Raw genomic sequence first — 22199 nt, forward strand, 5'->3', positions numbered from 1 at the left:
TATACTATGCCGGTCAAACTTTATATCAAACGCACAGAAAATAAGATCATGGTCCGAGATAAATGAGATTTGGTAAAATTTTACTACTATTGACATATCAGACACAATAATATAATCGAGCAGGCTAGGACAACAGTTTTGCCCATACCTTGTGGGTACCGATAAATTAACCACATCTAGACCAGAGACCGGCTTTGAGTACTAATGAAATTAGTGTACTTATTCATGATCCATAAAAATTGGTGCAAATGAACACTTACATTAATTCAAAAAATGACTAAGAGTAATTTCCACCAAAACAAGAATACACTCAAAATATACTAACTCTTATTTGAGGCGTCAATTTTTGTCTCTATCGAGTGTGGTCTACCCAGCTGGATTTTACTCATTTGGTCGAATGAGAGGCTGAAAATAATTTCAATGAGTTTAATATTATTTGTGTTCTGCTTTGTTCTACATCAGTGTTGGCATTTTTGGTACAATTGTACTTTTTTGATACAATTTCGTTTACTACGCAGTACTTTTTAGTACAATTTTGTGATGAATACCTTAAATATAAACGTAGCTCTGAAAATTCACTGCGGGAATTCGTTTTATCTTTTTGTCTTCGCCTTCTCGTTTTTGCCTTTGTAAGTTTTGAAAAAAGGTTTTGAAATAACCATTATAACATAGCAAAAGGTGTACTATCAACCTCACATTCCTAGGCAAGTTTTGAAAGAATATTTTCGATACTAAATCTTATTAAAACAAAATGTTGAAATCAGCTTCATATAGTTAGAAACAGTGTCTTCGTTAATTCTTTATGTTCTTAAATATCACAACTTCACGACACTCATATATTGACTAGAGTTGACTATTTATTTTATTATTTTTTAATTCTAATTATTTGTTTATAAAAATATAGTTAATTCCTTAACAAAAACTGTATGAAAATAAGTTTAAATCTTTGAACAACATTAAAAAAATCGACAAACTTTCGTAAAAATTTCGAGCTTTCTATTTTAATTTTAGTATAATAAAGTACAAGTTTAAAGCAGCTGGAATTTGCCGTCAATGTCATATTATCTAAACGCGATTTTTTTAAACGAAGAAAATGAGCAACACCTTCATCAAAAAAAATATATATCGTCGTTTAAAGTACAAAACCGCGTATCGTCATTCTGCAAAACCGCGTAACTGACATTGGCTGCCAAAAATTGGATTTGCTCACACAAGCTCTTGGCTCAATCCTTATCCATTCGTCCTGAAATATACTAGGCAGAAATGCGTTTGCTTTATAAAAAAGATAACCATTTTGAAATATGAGTGTTTTTTTACTCTAGAAAATAATTTATGCAATCTCACATACGCGGTTTTGTATTTTGCTGATACGCGGTTTTGCATTTTGTTGATACGCGGTTTTGCACTTTAAAGGACAATATATATTAAAAATCAACGATAAGTCGCAGCTATTTTAAACTTGCACTTCATTTAAATTGATCGGACTGCAAACGGCATTCTCAAAACATGTATTTCTAGGAAATCGAGTTAAAAGCCCGAAATTTTTACGAAAGTTTGTTGATTTTTTTAATGTTGCGCAAAAATTGAACCTTGGGGTTTTATTAAAGTATAAACTGCATTTTCATAAACAAATGGCCAATCTTGTCAATATGTGAGTATCGTAAAGTTTTGATAAGCACTTGAAATACTAAAAATAAAATGTCAAACTTTACTACTGAATCAAGGAAGATGTCTCCTTTATCCATGCATAATAACTTTAAAAAATTTGTTTGTTAAGAAGTGTACCTTAAAATATGTGCATACACATTTATGTTCAAAGTATAAAATGTACCTACATAAACTTTCCCATGAATACCATCAAATCATTGATCTTGAAGGGAATCTATGTATGCATGTACTAAGAAAATATATGAGCAAATTAAAAAGTCGCACAGTGCTGTGTCTCCATATAAAAAGTGGGCAAAAATAGAATAATGGACGGATTTGAGTAAAAATTGGTTTCTTGGTGGATTAGAGTACGGAGATTTCAAAAATCAATTTTTTTTTTTTACCTAGCTCTTACATTTTTCATGGAAACTGAGATTGAAACTGCAAAATTTGATATTCAGAAGTAGTTCCAATACTGAGTAGTTATTTTATTTATACAGGGCGTTTTCCTAATAATATTAAAGACTTCAAGGCTTCATTCTATGGCTTAATTCATGGCAAATAAGATTCCCTATATCTCTCTTACGCAAACCCTCTAGGAATGGCAGCTACTTTCATTTTGGTCCTTTTTGACTACAAAATGTTTTTTTAAATTGATTATATCTTTTGGTGTGGATGTCACACGCTTAAAAAATTTGATTCATTCAAGACGACATTAAATACTCAAAAGACAAATATAATTTTGTTTTCCTTTTTATTAGTTACTTCGCACGAACAAGAGTTGTTGCAAAATACTGAATCAAAAATTATTTGTTTTATCTAACGCCGTTTATTGAAAAATTAAAGTCATCATGCAGTCAAATTCCAAACTACTCAGCAAACACACTAGTTCATTGACTATATATTTTGTGGTGTATTCATACATGAATTGTGGTGTATTCATACATGAATTTTGTGGTGTATTCATACATGAATTCATTCATGAATTTCGGGTTGAAATCATACTAGTCAGAAAAAGTGTAATCTATACTAGAAATCATACTAATCAGAAAAATCCCATCCCATAGTATACCAACTGGAATGAATGTCAAATTCGTGGACTAGTATGACAAGTGGTAGGATCTTGACGTGCATACTGACTAGTATGTTCTGGCGCATAGACTGAGTAGTATGTCAACTGCTATGATTCTGATGTATATAATGACTAGTATGCCAACAGGTACGATCATGACGTATATACGAACTAGTATCTTAAATGGTATGATATTGATGTATATATTGACTAGTATGTCAACTGATATATTGCTGATGCAGAGGCTGACTAGTATGCCAACTGGTATAGTGCTGATGCAGAAGAGGACAATTGCCATCTCGTAGGACATCGCCGTGGCCAGTTGCTTATATGGAAAAATTACAGAACTCGAACTAGTTGAGGCCGTGTGGCTGACTAGTATTTGATTAGTATAAAACTAATTGAGTTGACTGAAGGGTACTTATTACTTTTAAGTTTCTTCAGCATCGACTAAATACTCTTCCAGCTCGTCCATTGTATAAACTGCATTTTTGTTTGGGATAGCACTCCTTTTAAAAACTACTTCAGGATCTGATGATATTGTTAAGTATGACATCAAGTCTCTGTTTGTATGCTCCCGAGCAGTTTTACGTGTATGATCATATCGTACGATACGTATGTGTTTATGTAAAGCTTCCAGAGCTTCCTCTGAAAAATTGCCTGTGGGAATAAATTCGTAGTAGTAAAAAATGCCGAATAGCAACAAATCGATTTTCTTACCAATTGGTAGATCGAAATACTCAATAACCTCACACCCATGCATCAATATTTTATGCACGCTGCTAGGCATGTAGTACCATTCGTATTCAGTCAAATACATTGTTCTTGTCCTTATAAGGAGCTCTCTAAACGCGTCGATATTAATACGCATTCCACACGATATTAATCGCAGTATTATTGAAAAATTTTGAATTAGCTCTTTATTAATGCCGGTAATTTCTGATGCCACTTCTGCATTTGAAAAAAATTTGCGAGCTGTGTTGCCATCATTAGTTGTTCCAAATCCAGTCTTTACTTGGTCCACTATTAAGCCTAATCTTGTCCTAAACTCATTTTGAATCCTAACTTTATTCGCAGAAAAGGCGTCTTTGTTTTCTTTGCGAACTTGCCAGCATTTAAATGTTAAACGGTATGCGATGTGGAGTAAACACTCAAAACATCTAATCCAAGCATGCAGTGTAGACAACCCATACTTGTAATGATTAGCGATTGGTACTTTTGTAAAATTAGTAACATTCATTTCGGTCGGTTTGGCATGGCAAATAAAACAGTTACTGGAAGCATTAGTGCCAGTCAAAATATTGGCAACAGATCCATCAATCATGGTGCAATGCATTTGATAAGAAACTTGAATCCCTTTTCCGTTTCGTATTACAACATCATCTTCTAAGTTCTCAATTTTTCTCGACATATCATTATATTCGAATAGAACTAGTTCGCGGTTTTCCTTCTTGAAACTAAACTTAATTGGACGACAATAAAAAGACGATGAGCATTTGTTATTGGTCCATATATTTTTGTTGGATGACAAATCAATTAACCTGGAAAAAATATTTATTTTTTAATAACTTATATGGCTTGTCGAAAAGATATAAGACCGTCATATCGCAAAATAGCTAATCGAGTAAATTAATTAATTCAGACCAGCCTTTTGCAAAATAATACTGTAAAAAGTTGTCAATGTAAATTAAAATGCCATTTACTGATCTAAACTCGAATTTATTTTTAAAGGCTATTGAATGTTTTTGGAAGACATATTAGATAATTTTTTGTTACCTCAGAGGGACTAGCGCAATGATGAACATAAACTCATCCGTTAATTTGTCGTCACCAAAATTTTGCTTATAGCGGCTATGCCCCGAACTTCCATCCATGCCCCACTTACAAACCAAAGAAGCTTTGGTTATGTCACCATTATCTGGGCTTAGTTCTAAAATACTTTGCGTTGTTTTCAGCAATAATGATTTCAGATCAACTTCGGCTGAATATTCAGTCGATTTAATCGTTGGCAGCAAAGTTTGTTTTTTTGTTTGCAATGCGTTTAAGCTCGGTATACAATCTTTATGCAACCGGTTTATTTTTGCACGTAAACTATTATATTTACGATCTGATAAGTTCAGATCTATGTATAGTGCGAGTGAATCAGATATGGGCAAACCTTCGGTACTACTTTCAAAACATTCAACTTTGCTTGCTTTTTTCATTTTTTTCAGAGCATACTCGAGCTCTTCGATGGAATAGTTTTTCAACAAATGCTCTACCCTTCGATTTTTTGGTCTCCGTGAAGCTTCGCAAAATTCTTCTTTAGAAGGTCTTCCCCGTTCAGCACATTTATCCTTATTTCCATTGGAATCCGGAAGGGAAAGGAATGTCCAATTTAGCCATTTAGAATATGTTTTTTCAAAAGCGCTTCTTTTGCGGCCACTATAATTCCACTTATTTTTCATCTCACTATTAAAAAGTTTTATTTTTTGATTCAAAAGTGCTTTGTCGCATTTAGCGTGTATTAATTTGTCTTCAAAAAATGCAGATAATGCAGACACTCTATCTGATGGACGAGTAGAAATCCAGATATCAGCTAAAATTGAGTTTTTTATAATTGAATTCATATTAATATTAGTTTTTTCACTATTTTACGCTTCACTACACAGCACAGAACACTACCGCGTGTGTCTACAGTAATAAACTTTACTATTTTTAAAGAATGTTTTGGCATTTAAGTAATGGAAAATACTGTGGTAACTGTAATCAGTGAAATTTTTTTTTTGCAAAAGTTTATTTTATAACCTTAAAAAAAACGATTTTCTTCGAAAAGCGCAATGAGTCTGCAGACTTTTTTTTTTATTTCAAAGAAAAATGCCCCTTCTTTCAAATAAAAGAATAAAAAAAAAACATACTTTTACATATTTTTTTTTATCCCTTTGTAAACTTAGGAATTTTTTAAATTTTCTGCAACAAATTTTAGGGTGTAGCAAATAGGCCATTCCAGCCAGGAAACTCAATATTTTTTAAAAAGCTCTATAGAGTGGTTTCCTTACAGATTTTCTAATTAGAAAAATTGTGTCTTAAGATAAAGTATGATAAATTGTATTTTTAGCAATTTTTTTTTGTAAAGACTCCAGCTAAAGGCAATTTGATAAAAGGAAAAAATATATAAAAAACACACAACTTTAAGAGGTTTTTGTGAGAACCTTATGAGATAAAAACAAAAACTAAGTCCAGATCCTTAATCTAGGATAAATTTCCTTTCCAACGATACCAAACACGTTGACATACGTGACAACAATTTTTTTGATTTTTGCCCGCTCATACAGCACTGTGAGTCGATGCAATTTACAGTCGAAAAGTATAGTTTTTGTATAGATTTCGTACTGAAGGAACAATTTAATTTCCCAACACTTTGCGACATGCGGGCGCCACCATAAACAAATGTGAGCATTACACCAATTCATATCAATAGAGAACTTAGTCATTGTACATGCTCTCGCTTTGTGTGCCGAGCGTAAAATAGTGTTAGTGCATATGTGTGAATATTCTGCAATGAATAATATCCACTAACACTATTTCTTGTGTTATTCAACCAATTACTTAAAAACACGAATAATTGCAGTTCCCTGATCTAGACCAACACCAGATACATAATCTAACAAGTGAGAGCAATACGAGCCATTACCCAACAGATTCACATTAAAATCTCCACAAATAATAATGTCATTATAATCAACAGCGACAGATGAAAACATAGTAAAATATTCATTCACACTACATCATTAATGCGGGTTATAAACGCAAGACAAAAGGACTTTGGAATATGAACTAGACACTTCAACTAACAGATGCTCAGTACCGCTATCAGATGTTCTTGATATAAACCGAGTTTCTAAGTAGTTTTTACAGTTTATAGCGACACCACCACCTTTCTTTACCTTTCTATCCGTCCTATAAATCGTGTAACCGTTTAAATATGTCAAAAAGGGCGTCCTTTACTTCAGGTCTAAACCAGGTCTCGGAAACACAAATGACATCAACATAAGAGGATTCAAATATTCCTCTAATTTCATCCATCTTTTCACTATTCCAGCTGCGCGCATTAAAGCGCACAACATTGAACCCATTTTGCCGCCTGCACAAAATATTCAGCGTTGCAAGGCTATTGTCCGCAATGCCATTCGGACTTCTATTGTTCGCACTAATTTTTGGGCCTTTAAAGCAACTTTAAGGTAGCGAAAACAAGACCATGTCAGAAAAACCAAACAAAACAAATAGACTTGCGCTATCTTTACATTACAAAAGTAAACAAAAAACAGAACAACAAACATACAATCAAACAAACATACAGGCCTATAGCTAGCGAAACTGCTCCAAATTTTTATTTTTTATTTTTTTTTTCTTAGCATGAAACTTTGGTTGGCTGGCTGGCTTTATCATCGGTCTGTCTGACGTTCACACAGCCGCGGATGGTGAATGCAGACCACAATTTCCCCTCACGCTGAAGTTGTATGGCCGCTTGCAGCATAGCCTATTAGCTTTGCTAAGGCTCTCATATAATTGAAAATTCCCCTGTATGCCAAGGGGTTGCAGGGGAACAGTAGTTTTCATGCGATTGCGATATTCGCCAAGGCGCGGAGAGTACGATTGCGATCAAGAGGTGAATGGAATTTTATCACAATCGCGCCGTTAAGGCCAGCACGTGAAGGCCTTGTGCGAAAGATATCTCTTATTTGCGGAGCCAGGAAGTCGATCGACAAACCGACCTGATTAAATATACTCTTTAGGTTTTCCCCTTCCTTGAATGGTACGCCAAAAGCAACGGCGTCAGCAGCAAAATCAGTAGTCAATCTCTGCTTTACTCCCTTCGCTAACTCCGCTTTCAAGCACTCAATTTCCAACTCAGACTTTTCCACTCTCTCCTTCAGTGCTGAAATGACCGTTGTTGATTCAGTTACCGTAGTTGCCAACTTGGTGCTTAAAGCACTAGATTTAGTGCTTTTTGAAAATTAAAACGCCAAAAAAATTACTTAGTGCCTAGTGCCTTTTTTAGTGCTTTTTTTAACTAATATTACTCCGAGATAGTTAAAACCTGAAATGATTTGAAATATTATAAGCTGCGGTGTTCATGAAGATGCGGAATTTACAAGAATATACAAATTTACATGCACTAAAATACAACCATGATTGATAAAAAGCTGAAGTTGCAAACCCACTTTGTTGAATTCTAGTTGCGTTGAAAATGCTAGTACGCTACGCGTAAGTTAAGTATTTCTTGTTTTCTTCTCTAATGTTTGTACAAATTTTGACTTTTTTACCACCTGAGTAAAACACATCGTTTCTTGGTGCTGAATCCAAATCTCGCCGCACAATTGCTCTAGTACTAGAATTTTTAGATATCCTACCCCAGATTGCCAAAAACACGGGGTTTTGTGATATTTGAGGTTATATAATGAAAACATCAAATTTTTTGCTCATTTCTACTTAGGGCATTATTTTCGTGTGTTGCGATTTGATATTTCTTTCTCGAGATATAGTAGTTTTAATAGTACTTCGGTAATACGTCGTAAGCATGAGTCATCATAGCATGTATAGAGGCTATTCAATCGTTATGAGCGAAAACGTTTTGTGTATTGATTTATGTATGTATTGTTGTACATATTGTTAATTTTTTGCTTTTGTTAAATACAAACTGTTATGAAAAAAGCATCATTTGATTAAAATAAATCTCCTCATCAATTCGCTCTGTAAGTTTGTTCTCCACTTCAATGATTTTGTGAGAGACACTTTCGATTAGCGGCCGTAATTGTTCAGTCTGCTGCTGCAATCTCTGCTCTACCTCTTTCAGCTTGTTGTATACCGCTGTGAGAGTGATAATTGTGCCCTCATCAATCTTAGCTGCCTTTGCGGAAAGGGAGCCTTTGCTCAGCCGACGTTTTTGTGAGGGGAGAGCAGTGACCGACATAACAAACAAGCGGGGAATTAAATTATTTGGTGTATTTATTTTAAGCAACAAAATGCAATTACTGATGCGCGCCGCACTTGATATTATGAAAAGAATTTCAGGATATTCGCACACAATTTAAGAGTTAATAAGTCTTTATTGTTTACATAAATTTTAATTCTCACGACAATGCCGAAAATACGACAGAGCGAAACAAAAACACGTCTGGTTGTGTTGATCTATTTTTATAGATTTTTTAAAGGTCATTTAGAGGTCGCGACCTGTCGATTTAGGTCAGAAAATAGGATTTTGTAGATTAATGAGTATTTGAATGACTGTTTTTGATTCGATTTCAAAGATCGAATATGATCTGAGAAGATGATATATAGGCCTTTAAATTGGTATTTATTATCGGATAAATTAAAAAAGATCTATATTACTCTTAATTTTTTTAAATTTGGCCATCGATAATTTCTACAATTTCCAAATATGGAGTACTATCTTAAATTATTCATTTATTGGAATCGCATAAAAATTGTCGAATTTAGGCGACTTTTCTTAAATACGGTCCTGAATTTATATGTGTGTATGTACCGAAATTTCAGATTTTTTGAACAGTGTGGGTAAGGAGTTCATCAGCACATTTTAAATTTAATACACTAGCACTTAAATCGTGTTTTTAAGTCGCGCGTTGCAGCGTTTGAAAATTTTGTTGTTCGCTGTTTTTGGTGCTCCCGATTAGCTGAAAGGTTGAAATTGATCGAGTGAAAATGAGAGAAATAGGAGAAAATGACAGCTGCCGCTCAGTGTTGAGCAGCGTAATTTCAACTGTCCGAATGGTTGCGTTGCCACTGTTTCCAATTTCGCTCGCAAGGACCATGTTACTAAATTGCGAGATTGGCAATTAGATTTTCAAAGTAAGTTTTTAATTCCAATTGTAATCCATTTGCAAAGTTTACTTAATATTTAAGCAAAGATTTTAAATGGACTGTATGATGATGTTAATGAATTCTAGTTAATGCAAATTTTAATGTACAAATATCGTACATATGAGCAAATTTAATTGGATTGGTTGAGTTCAGGGGGAACTCGCGCAAAGGGATTGATAAATTAGGAGGAATAATAATATATGTATGAATGGTTGAATGATATTTACTTAGTGATTAAATGCCGGTGAATATCCACTATGTGGTTGAAATCCCGCGCAGATATATGTAGTTGGATGAAAAATATATACATAAACTCCCACGCTGCTGTTGAGGTATTTGAGGTTAAGTATTATAGTTGGTGAAGTAGTATCAGTAGTAGGTGTTTGATACCAACATGTACGTGAACAGAAGCGCTGAAGAAAAATAATGATTTGCTTGTAAAGGAAAACGAGTGGTTGAGGAATAAACTGGCACAATTGGTATTGGACAATGTACCTGATGGTGGTCAACAACGGCGGCATTAATACAGAAATCAGCAACGAAACAAAGGACAGCAGCGGCACTGACCAAATCGATAACATACTATGTTTATACGGCAGAATTCACGAATACTTGAAATGAAGTGTTTAGAAAAAGTGGCAGCGCACCAGCGAAAAACCAAACAGTAGGGTTGTGTTTTTTTTTAGAATTTTTTTGAATTTACAAATGGCGTTGGTACCAGGAAATGGTCCATGTTATATTTAAATTGGTTTTAGTGCATTTGAATTTATTCTGTTTGAATTTCTTTAATATTACAACAAATCCACGTAAGTTTTCCAGTGTTTAATTCATGGCTATGCCACTACATGCTTTCGATTTAAAAACTTCATAACCTTAGTAAACAGCTGTTTATTAAGCTTGGCCTTGCCGATTTCATGAAATGATGCCCAAATTCATGGTTAATTTTCGAGTATAGTTGAATTCATGATATTGTGTTTATGCAGCCAATTTTAGTCCAAAATCATGAAATCATTTCGTGAATTTGCCTACGCATAAACGTAGTAATAGAGCATCGAGCGTCCTCTATAACAGAGCTTCTTAAAGTGTGTTCCGCGGAACCCAAGGGTCCCGTAGAAGTCACCGGGGTTCTGCGAAATTAATTTTGGTATTAATAAGCACGGCGATCGGTTTGAGTTGCACACAGAAAGAATGGTTCTATAAACAGCTTGACCGAGACGCAATAATCTATTTTCAAGTATCCTCATAGTTGGTATGATTTCCGTACTGAGTGCCATACCTACATAAGAGCGTTGAGCTTGCGCTTGCCAGCTTGTTTTTTTCTAACCGGTATGTGTTGTTGGCCGCTGTAGCCAAAGGGTTATCCAGTAAAACCCGCTTAAGTACCTCACGAAAAATTTCAGCTTTTTGAGGTACTTAGACGGGTTGGATACTTAAAAGAACCCGCTTAAGTATCTCGATGCGGGTACTTAAGCGAACATAATTATTGATGTAGTTAATCTTCTTGTTAACTTACGTAAATATTTCCCTGAATAAAACATGAACATTTAATGAAGTGTACGTAGTATTATTTAAACACATAAATAAAACTTTATAAAAAAATCTATAAAGCAATGTTATGTCATTCTGACAAGAATTCAATCCTTTAAAGTCATTGATTATACATATCGTCGTTTAAAGTGCAAAACCGCGTATCAACAAAATGCAAAACCGCGTATCAGCAAAATGAAAAATCGCGTATGTGAAGTTGTAGAAATTATTTTCTAAAGCGTAAAAATACTCATATTTCAAAATGGTTCCATTTTTTATAAAGCAATCGCATTTCTGGCTAGTATATTTTAGGACGAATGGATGAGGATTGAGCCAAGAGCTTGTGTGAGCAAATCCAATTTTGGGCAGCCAATGTCGGTTACGCGGTTTTGCAGAATGACGATACGCGGTTTTGTACTTTAAACGACGATATTTATATTTAGATACAGTGTTGGACGTATCTATCATTTCGGACCAAATTCAGAATGATGTTGCTTGCCACTTATGCCTATTTATTAATTTTTAAGATTTTTCAATTAAAACACAAATCATTCCCTAACAAATATCATTTAAACCTAAGCTAAAATTTTTTGGTTTTTTTTTTTTAGAACACGGAAAAGAAACTTCATCAAATTTTCATCAAAATTTCAAACTTTTTTCGCAGTAGTGTTTATAGACCATTAATAATGTGCAAGTTTCAAGAGGCTAAAAATTACCGTTGATCTTTTTGTAGAATTTTTTTGCCGAACGTGTTGCGGGAGCACTTAAAAGGTGAAAATAAAATTAAAATGGTAAATGGGGTACGAAAAATTTAGGTACTTAGGCGGGTTGGGTAAATAAGTGGGGAGGTACTTAAATGAGGGTTTTTTCTCCAGATTACACTAAAATATTCACGGGGCCCAAAAATGTTGATTACTTAAGCGGGTTAGGTACTTAAGCGGGGAGGTACTTAAGCGGGTTTCACTGTATACAACTTTCTATAAGGAACGCGATGAATCGCCAAATGAAATGTGAAATGTCATTACTAGGCACTTGGTAAATCACCTGAAATCTTTGTCAGATTATTTTTCGGGAGGTAGTAATAATATAGGTTTGGTACAAAATCCACACATTTGAATCTTTGTCTCTGAAAGAGTTTTGCGTTAGTGTTAAGAGTAAATATCATGAAGTCGCCAAGAGGCCATCTTAGCTTAGCTTCCTTCTGTCACAACTTACTCTGTCAACAGGGTTTTCAGCTTACACGTATACAAAATCAAATTCATGTCGAAATTGGATGCTACCCCAGAAATGCGCATACAGCTTTCAGACATTATATCGATCTACTATTTTATACAATAATTAATAACAGTGAAATAATTTCATTATTTACATTAAATTTTAAAGTATGTATACTATTTCTTGTAAAAGTTTTTATTCATATTTAAATTGCACTGCCTTTGATTTTTAGTAATTTGATGTGGGGTTCCATAAAATGAAAGTTGTTTAGTAAGGGTTCCATCATCTTAAAATTTTAAGAACCCCTGCTCTATAATGCAATGGACGGTAATATATCGAGTGTCGGTAGTTTTGAAGCAAACAGTGGTAGCGCAACGAACGTCGCCAACGCAGTTAATAGTAACCCATCAATCAACAGCTTTGACATTGCAAAAAATTGCGTTATGTCTACTTAGTACTTTTTTTTAAGAATGGTTCAATAAATTTTATTAAAGAACGTAACAAATGCAGGTATTTAAAGCACAGAAACAAAAAAAAAAAATTTATAAAAAGGACTATGTTCTCTTTGCGCTAAAGTTCAAGTAGAAGTGGGTATGACCGCCTATTGATAGCTTGGTTGGTGGGGCATTTCATTTAATTTATTAAAAAGAGTAATTAGTACAAGAAGATATACAATCTTTTATAGCACAACATATAAATATTAATGGATACTAACTTGAGACTCAATTTAAGTCATATTACTTGGTGAATTTATATAAAATGTATTAAATAATCTTATAAGGAAAAATAAGTTAAATAAGATAAGCGATATAAATAGAAGACAACATCAATTTTGTGAGCAGAACGTGAGTCTAACTTATTATAAACTACTTCAGAATAGGCTATAATTGGCAAGATTAGTTGCACGGCAAGTTTTCTTCTAATGTTAACGGACGTAAACTTTTCAGATTGCCTTAGATTGCGCAAAACACAATAAACCTTACCTACCACAGAGTTCATATGATCAGTACATGTCATATTCGAGTTTATAATAAACCCAAGATTTTAAATTTTATTAACGGTTTTCAAAGTAGTGTTACCAATGCAACGTGGAGGAATTTGGTCTCTAGGAAATTGTTTTTTTTTTGAGATTGGCAACACATACGATTTATCAGCATTCAAACAGAGTGCATTGGCAATCGTCCAGCACAAAATGGATGCAGGATCACTATTAACTTTACGAGAAAGATCACCTAGATTACTGAAACTACCAGACAAATATAACTGAATGTCATCAGCATATGCATACACACTTACAAATTTACACACAAGAAACACATCTATACATATAATAAAATTTTAACAGGTCGATGTCTATACATTACAGATATTAACGAAAAATTAATGTGGGGGGGTCTTTATTAGAGCACCAGAAGCCAAATCAACCAGAATTTTTCTGTCTGTATGTTTGCACGCGCATCACTCGAAAACGAATGCATGGATTTGAATTCAGTTTTCACCGATGTATTGCTAGAGGTCTAACTTAAAATATAGAAAGAATAAAATTAGAGAGTTGTCACCTGTTTCAAAATTGCAGTTTAAGTAAATTGATATGAAAAAGTGAATATTGGAATATGGGCGTCAAAAGAAAGAAGCTTAAGAAGGCTTACAGCCAAAAATATCTTCTTAGAGTTGCCACCTGTTTGAAAATTTTAATTTAATTTAATTTATAAGATAAATTGAATATTACAATATGGGTATCAAACTGAAGAGGTTGGGGAAATTTTATTGCCGAAAATATTTTTAGGGAAGGCAGCCACCTGTTTGAAAAATTGTATTGTATTAAATTTTTAATATAAATGAAGTCTATATCTATACTTATAATAAAATTGTAACAGGCCGAGGTCTGTACCAGGGTTGTTGCGAATATTCGCATTCGCATTCGCACTCACAACCGCGGAAGTTCCGCATAAATTTTAACATTCGCAAAAGCTCCGCATTGATTATTGCGAATGCGAATATTGTGAAAGTGCACTGATAAAACGTATATCTGGCAAACAAAAAATTTTAGCCAACATTTTTTTGCCTGGGGAGATGCTACGTTAAGACTGTCGACCTTCTTTCGTAATTTAAAGTCAAAGAGTAAGATAATAGTAGGTATTTCCAGCGGAAATATTCAACAGCTGGCTATAAAGAGAGTCGACTATTTGCGTGTTAAAAGGTTACCTTTAATTAGGTAAGAATTATGTAGCTATCGAATATTATTTGTCAAAGGTCTGCTGGAAAAGCTGGAAGCATCGCTAGTATTTTTCTACTTCTTCTTAAAAAAGTTTAATTACTTTTTGCTCATAAAACTTATTATTCTTAAGTTCCGTCTTTCAGCTCGAAAACAAAAACATTTATTTTATTTTTGTATAAATTGTCAAAATTAGCACGCATCGAAATAAAGATGAAATTATATGTAAATAAGTCGGCAGTCAAGTTCACAAATTAAATAAGAATTAATTCAAGGTGAATTTTTTATCTATTGAGGAGTGGGACTTGGCATGTAATATATCGTTAGTATAGTATGGAAAGGGCTTAACTCACATCGTCGCTGAAATACATAAAGCCGTAACTAACTAAAAATCCAAAATTAACTTTTTGATTGATTATGATGCATTTCATCGAATCATAAGTCCCTACATCGTTTTTGGCAATACAAAAATATAGTTAGTTGTGGTTTTTTGCATTTCAGCGACAATGTGAAATAGTATTAACGATACATATCAGGGACCGTAAATAGCAGTTACTTTGTTCCAACAGTTAAACTTGGCCAGATATTTTTTTTGTTCGAAATAAAAGTCTTACCGGATAGTAAACAAACCGCTTATCCAAATTAAACAAACTTGGTACCAAATAAAAGAGGACTTAAATAGTTTTTAAACAGAAATAACTATCGAAGGCTACCACTTCTATTTATATTTATACCTTTCATGAGCATGAAATTATATTATAATTTTGGTCCGATGTTTGTAAGTACCAGAATAAGAAAAGATAGACCCAATAAAATGTATACTTAAATGATCAGAATGTCGAGCTGAGTCGATTTAGCCATGTCCGTCTGTCTGTCTGTCCGTCTGTCTGTCTGTCCCTCTGTCTGTCTGTCTCTCTGTTTGTCCGTCTGTTTGTATGCAATCTAGTCTCTCAGTTTTCGAGATATCCAGATGAAATTTGGTAGTTGGGTGTATTTTTATATTGTATTAATCATTCGTCGGAACCGGAAGAATCGGACCGCTATAACATATAGCTCCCATACAACTGATTGTTCAGTTATGAGAATTTTCGTTATAACTCTCCAATTTATGCAGCTAGGAACATGAAATTTTGAAAGTATTTTCCAACTACTATCAACAGAATTCTTACAGTGAAAATAACAAAGATCGGGTCACTATAACATATATCTCCCATTCAACTGATTGTTCAGTTATGAGAATTTTCGTTATAACTCTCCAATTTATGCAGCTAGGAACATGAAATTTTGAAAGTATTTTCCAACTACTATCAACAGAATTCTTACAGTGAAAATAACAAAGATCGGGCCACTTTTACATATAGCTCCCATACGACTGATTGTTCAGATATGAGATTCTTTGTTATAACTTATCCATATATGCAGCTAGAAACATGATATTTCGCACTATTTTCACTCATTATCAACAGATAGTTTACAGTGAAATTAACAAAGATCGGGTCAGTATAACTTATATATTGCCTCCATACAACTGATTGTTCAGATATGGGATTTTAATGTAAAACTAATTTATTTGGACAGCTGAAACCGTTTAATTTCGTAAGCTATTGTATAAATAATAATACAAAGTCTACTGAGAAAATCGTCAAAATCTATGCTGTATAAGCTTTATCTCTTATACCACTGATTGTTCCTACACCAGTTTTTGCAATATATCTCCTTAATGTAGGAAGCTAAACCCATTATATTGTGTTACCGGTTTACATACCGATCCAACAGCAGTGAAAATCACTTAGATTGGTGCTATATAAGGTATATCTTCCATACTTCTAATTGTTTAGATACGATTTTTTATATATGTACCTCCTCTATCTATGTGTGCTGTAAATATATAAATTTTTTCAAATACAGTAATCTGTTAAAGTAAAGTTTTCAGATGTTCATGAAAGGTATGAAGCCTTCAGCATATCCGAAGACAGCGCTGCTTTTACTTGTTTTTTTTTTATAATTTAATACAAAAGAAATGCATATACCTGACCCAAGGTTTGTTCTATGGTAATTAAAAACATTTTTTATTTAAATATTTTTCAATAGCTGGCTTTCCTCGTTTAAATATTTCTGTTTTAGCACTATTTTAGTCCTCTTTCAGTTGATACCAAACTTGTTAAATTTGGATAAGCGGTTTGTTTATTATTAGGAAAGGACGTTTATTTTCAACTTAAAAATATCTGGCAAAGTTTAGCTGTTCAAAAAAAGTAACTGTTATTGGCGGTCCCTGATACATATGTACCTTGAAAATTTGCGTTCATTCGCCTCAAAAAATATATCAAAAAACATTGTGCGCATGGAATGGAGCAACAAAACGGATTTGATGGCTTATGGTACTGACAGCGGTGAGTAATTAATTGTGGCTGCGTGCAACAAGGAAAGGCCGAGCTCATCTAACTTACAAAAGAAACTAATTACAAGGTATTCATTACAGGCGAACCTTTCCAAGAAGTCGCCCGGGAACTAAGCAAATCTGAAGCCTTTATCGTCCGTGATTCCATAATTCAAATTATTATAAGAAACGGGATACCTCTTTAACAAAATAACAAGATTTTAAACTAATTCTGGCTGCCACGACTTTCAAAACAGATTTTTTTTCGAAATTTTCATTCCTAGAAAATAATTTATTTGCCATATCCACGTATTCACAACCTCGGCATGAGCGCACATTTTTCAAACCAGTCACAGAAGACAGGATTAAAAATGAATTACAAAAACTAAAATCGAAAAACATTCTCCAAATTCTGAAACAACCAAAAGAATTGGTGCTCCAAATTGGAACATAACGGTGTTTAAACAGTGATCTTGTTAGGTGATGCTAAATTGTGAAGATGAAAGTCAGGAGGATACATCCGACATTTGCAGCCCCGATGTAATTCCCAAAAAGAAATTGTTGTACCGCAATAAAAAAAAAAGAATTATAACTGAAAGTCCTCACAACTGGTGCAGCGTCAATCGAAAAGAATTTACTATTTTGTCAAGTTTTAAGGCTTTCGAGTTTGCCGCCTCAGTTATTTAGTGGAGCAGGTTTGATTTACGACCCGTTAGGAAACAGGCTGTAACCCGAAAAGGCAGCAAAATTACTCTTTCTACTAAATAAAAAAAAATTATTAAAAATCAATAACTTTTCCATTTCTTATTTACCCAAATGCCCTAATGTACTCAACAAAAATTAACATTCGCAACATCTCTAGTCTGTACTAAGGCATCTAGTACTGGGATTCGGGATCCCGAATCTCGGAATTAAGCCCCCGGGATCCCGGGATATAATTTAATATACGACCAAATTAAAATAGAACAAAATTCAGACACTGTAATGGCGTACAAGAATCGAATAAAATTGCACACGGAAAATGATCAAATAATCTATTATAATTGTAACCCCACTATTATTCTATGTTATGAAATTGCAACGCTACATGTGTAAGTAATCACAGCAACCATATTGTTACCATTTGACATTCTTCTCTCTTTCGCTTTGACCTGTCATTATAATTAGCGCGCAACTACAAATTTTCATCAATATGGGTAATCTGGCTGTATATTGTTTGCTTTTAAATAAAATAAGATACATTTCTTTAAAATTATAGCTTGTGCCCCCTTGAACAATGTGGATTATGTTCCACACTCAACAAAACCGCAAGATAAAGAATCCGCCTGGTTTCATTTTCTGATTGCAGCTAAAAGTGGTAGCACAGTAATGTGCAAAACTTGCAGCAAAATTATAAAAACCAATGGTGGTTGCACCAAAGGCCTTTGGACTCATCTAAATGTAAGTACAATCGGGCAGTTTAACTGCAATTAATTTTTGCACGTAAAAATTATATTTATTTAGGTTCACAACATCAAAGCGCAGCGAAAATCTAAAGGTCGCACCTGAAACGGAAGTTCAGAAGATATCAAACTATTTTTCTCCGCAGTTAATTTTTTATTACTAGAAACTTCCGTTAAAAAAGCTTTCATCGATTTAAAAATAACTCCCATATCTGACAATGATAGTTATATTATAAAAAGCATTTTAGATGTTTTAAAGCCTGTATAAATTACTGTAGAAGCTAGCTTTGTGCCGTTCTGATATGAACTTGTGCAAAGCTGATGCGGCGATGACTTTCATGTTGCAGGAAGTTTCGAAATCACATTTTTTTTTCAGCAACGAGCTATTAAGTGCTCTAAAAAGGCGTATTAAAGAGCGAAGAAATATTTATTCTGCTACTTTGAACTTTTTGACGAATCCAGAAATAAATTCAGAGTTAAATGACTTTTGTCAGTTTAGTATTTCCTCAATAAAAAAAAAAAACAAATAATAAAATTTTTGCAAACATTTGGTACAAGGCCTATTGGCGATGCTACGGGTGACGAAAATTTCGGCTTATCATGTTTTGATGAAAATGAAAGTGAATGTTTAGAAAGTAAACTTCAAAACGCTATTGCAAAATGTGTAAGCCCAAATAAAACGCAGGACTTCATTTATTCATAAACTACGCGACATTGTTTCACAAGAAGTAGATCTTTTTGTATCAGGTGGATCTCGAGGATCTAATTTACAAATGGTTTACAACATGTTACTAACAGTTTCTCCAACTAGCGTGGAGTCCGAAAGGTGCTTTTCAACGGCTGGATATGCTTGCAATAAACTAAGATCTTGTCTTGCGTATGATACTTTAGATGCTGTAATATTTCTAAGATATTTTTTAAATTAAACCTTATACTTGGATAAAACCATTTTAAAAAACTGAAAATAATGTATTGAAAACCTTAACAGTAAAAGATAAGACTGTCTTAATAGCATAGAAGTATTTTGATGATAAGTATTGATTTTTCATAGAAGAATTTTAGCCAGTGTATTTACAATATGATACACTAATATTAATACACATATGTGTATATGTATAAATATGTATATGTAAGTCCACAGATGATCTCTTATTTTTTACTTTGGCTCATTCCACGGTAATTGATACCGAATGAAACAAAATAAACTTTAGAATTTGACTTTATTATTTCTAGTAAGTAAGACTAAATAAATCTAACTTTCAAGACTGAAAGCCGAAATTCCGAAATTTATCTCAAAATTAGATATTTTTTTACTTTAGGTTGTACCATTTACGAACCCATATGAGAGGTAATTTTTTTTCAAAATTTACAAGACTGATTTTCGTAGTCTATTATCTGTTTTGCATTTTTTAAGCCGTCAGTGGAGAGCATTCGTTAGCATTATAACGGCGTAGTTTTCAAAATTTTCGGGTAAGTACTAAATATTTTATTATATATTGAAGCAAAGCATATTTTAATGTCACGCTCGTCACGAAATACACAAAATGGTTATTTTTTGAAGGACTTGGACTGTGTAAAAAAGCTGACGAAAGTAACGCTATGACACAGGGGAATATGTGCGAATTACTTTTACGTATTTATATGCTTTTTATTTTCGAAAAAAGAACCGATTATGTTGGTCACGCCCGTCACATGTCACACCCGTCTCAATTTAAAGGTTGACAAACTTCAGTAAATTCGGCCAAGTACTGCTACCGTTACTTATCTGCTAATCTGAAATGTGTCATATATCTGTTTGTGATCATGCGATGATAAAGCCAATCATAAAGATATGTTGCTCGAGCGATGGGAAAACTTAAGCTATGCTGTCACGGATAAAAAGACACCATTACTTCGCTTGACAGGGCAAAAACAGTAACTAAAACAGTTTTTACAGGTAACAGCTTCATACTATTTAAAAATAAGGTACTTTACAATTACTCAGGCATACAATGGAGATGAAGAGTCCGATCAAGCGGGATAATCCATGATCCTTTAGGTGGCAGAATCTTGTATGTGTTTGTAAAATCAGATTTTTTGAGAAATAAAGTTAGTTTAGTTGTCTAATAATGTGTATTTATGTATTCATGCTCAACTTGTCACACCCGTCACAAAGTCAAGTCACACCCGTAACAGTTGAATTTGGAACATATAATCTATTATTTCCAATAGAGGTAAGCAACTTTGGCGTAAATGGTGAGAATGTTTATTCAACTATAGAACGAACTATTTAAAACCATAAGCAGAGGACATAATTACCAGATGCAAGTAGTAGCTAATTTTACGTAAACGCGTATCATTCGATTGGGAACCATTTTCTCCTAGATTTCCAAATCATATTGAACTATTGCATCTTTGTTTTTAATTTTTAGTAAAAGTTAAAATTTATGTGAAATTTTTTTTAAATTTTTCACAAAGAATAGAGCTTTGATTTTACCAGTTTCGCTATAGACTGTCCTATCTACATACCTATATACATAAAATGATAGCCGTTTTCGTTTTTCGGACTAAACTCAAAAACCACTAAATAGAGTTCCGTCAGATTATCGGAGGTTATCTNAAAAAAGAACCGATTATGTTGGTCACGCCCGTCACATGTCACACCCGTCTCAATTTAAAGGTTGACAAACTTCAGTAAATTCGGCCAAGTACTGCTACCGTTACTTATCTGCTAATCTGAAATGTGTCATATATCTGTTTGTGATCATGCGATGATAAAGCCAATCATAAAGATATGTTGCTCGAGCGATGGGAAAACTTAAGCTATGCTGTCACGGATAAAAAGACACCATTACTTCGCTTGACAGGGCAAAAACAGTAACTAAAACAGTTTTTACAGGTAACAGCTTCATACTATTTAAAAATAAGGTACTTTACAATTACTCAGGCATACAATGGAGATGAAGAGTCCGATCAAGCGGGATAATCCATGATCCTTTAGGTGGCAGAATCTTGTATGTGTTTGTAAAATCAGATTTTTTGAGAAATAAAGTTAGTTTAGTTGTCTAATAATGTGTATTTATGTATTCATGCTCAACTTGTCACACCCGTCACAAAGTCAAGTCACACCCGTAACAGTTGAATTTGGAACATATAATCTATTATTTCCAATAGAGGTAAGCAACTTTGGCGTAAATGGTGAGAATGTTTATTCAACTATAGAACGAACTATTTAAAACCATAAGCAGAGGACATAATTACCAGATGCAAGTAGTAGCTAATTTTACGTAAACGCGTATCATTCGATTGGGAACCATTTTCTCCTAGATTTCCAAATCATATTGAACTATTGCATCTTTGTTTTTAATTTTTAGTAAAAGTTAAAATTTATGTGAAATTTTTTTTAAATTTTTCACAAAGAATAGAGCTTTGATTTTACCAGTTTCGCTATAGACTGTCCTATCTACATACCTATATACATAAAATGATAGCCGTTTTCGTTTTTCGGACTAAACTCAAAAACCACTAAATAGAGTTCCGTCAGATTATCGGAGGTTATCTTACATACATATGTACTAGAGTCCAGCGCAATTGTATTTGCCGCATTTCATTCAATAAGTACTCGTTGCATTGTACTCTACTCCCAACACATTGTTACTTTTTTTCCGCATACATACACTACTTGGCGTTGAGAGAGTAAATACTTGACGTACTTGCTATTACTCCACCAAAGTACGTACTCTACTTTCCCTCATCGCGTACGAGAGATATTTGCTGCTGCCAAAAGGGAGTAGCAAATCTACTCTCTGTATACTTGTAGTACGGTAAGTACTTGCGTATTAAATTTCAATTCTGGTTGTTAGC

General features: G+C 33.7%; 2 protein-coding genes across 2 annotated transcripts in view; one reads left to right on the forward strand and one right to left on the reverse strand.

Moving 5' to 3' along the window:
• Positions 1-2646: 2646 nt before the first annotated feature.
• Positions 2647-4138, reverse strand: LOC108361121 (uncharacterized). Its single transcript, XM_017613662.1, has 2 exons — positions 3440-4138; positions 2647-3379 (listed from the first exon to the last, which is right to left on the reverse strand). The coding sequence occupies exons 1-2, from the start codon at positions 4128-4130 to the stop codon at positions 3150-3152; spliced, it is 921 nt and encodes a 306-aa protein (XP_017469151.1). The 5' UTR covers positions 4131-4138; the 3' UTR covers positions 2647-3149.
• A 13968-nt stretch (positions 4139-18106) lies between these two features.
• LOC108361122 (transmembrane 9 superfamily member 2-like) overlaps positions 18107-22199 on the forward strand; it is a 111180-nt gene continuing 107087 nt past the window's right edge. The window contains exons 1-2 of the mRNA XM_017613663.1: positions 18107-18110; positions 18173-18354. Coding sequence (XP_017469152.1) covers positions 18107-18110; positions 18173-18354 — 186 coding nt within the window. The remainder of the gene's footprint in view (positions 18111-18172; positions 18355-22199) is intronic.

This window comes from Rhagoletis zephyria, unplaced genomic scaffold (genome assembly GCF_001687245.7).
Source record: "Rhagoletis zephyria isolate East Lansing unplaced genomic scaffold, Rhagoletis_zephyria_1.1 Rzeph_scaffold_00698, whole genome shotgun sequence".
Taxonomy (NCBI): Eukaryota; Metazoa; Arthropoda; class Insecta; order Diptera; family Tephritidae; genus Rhagoletis; species Rhagoletis zephyria.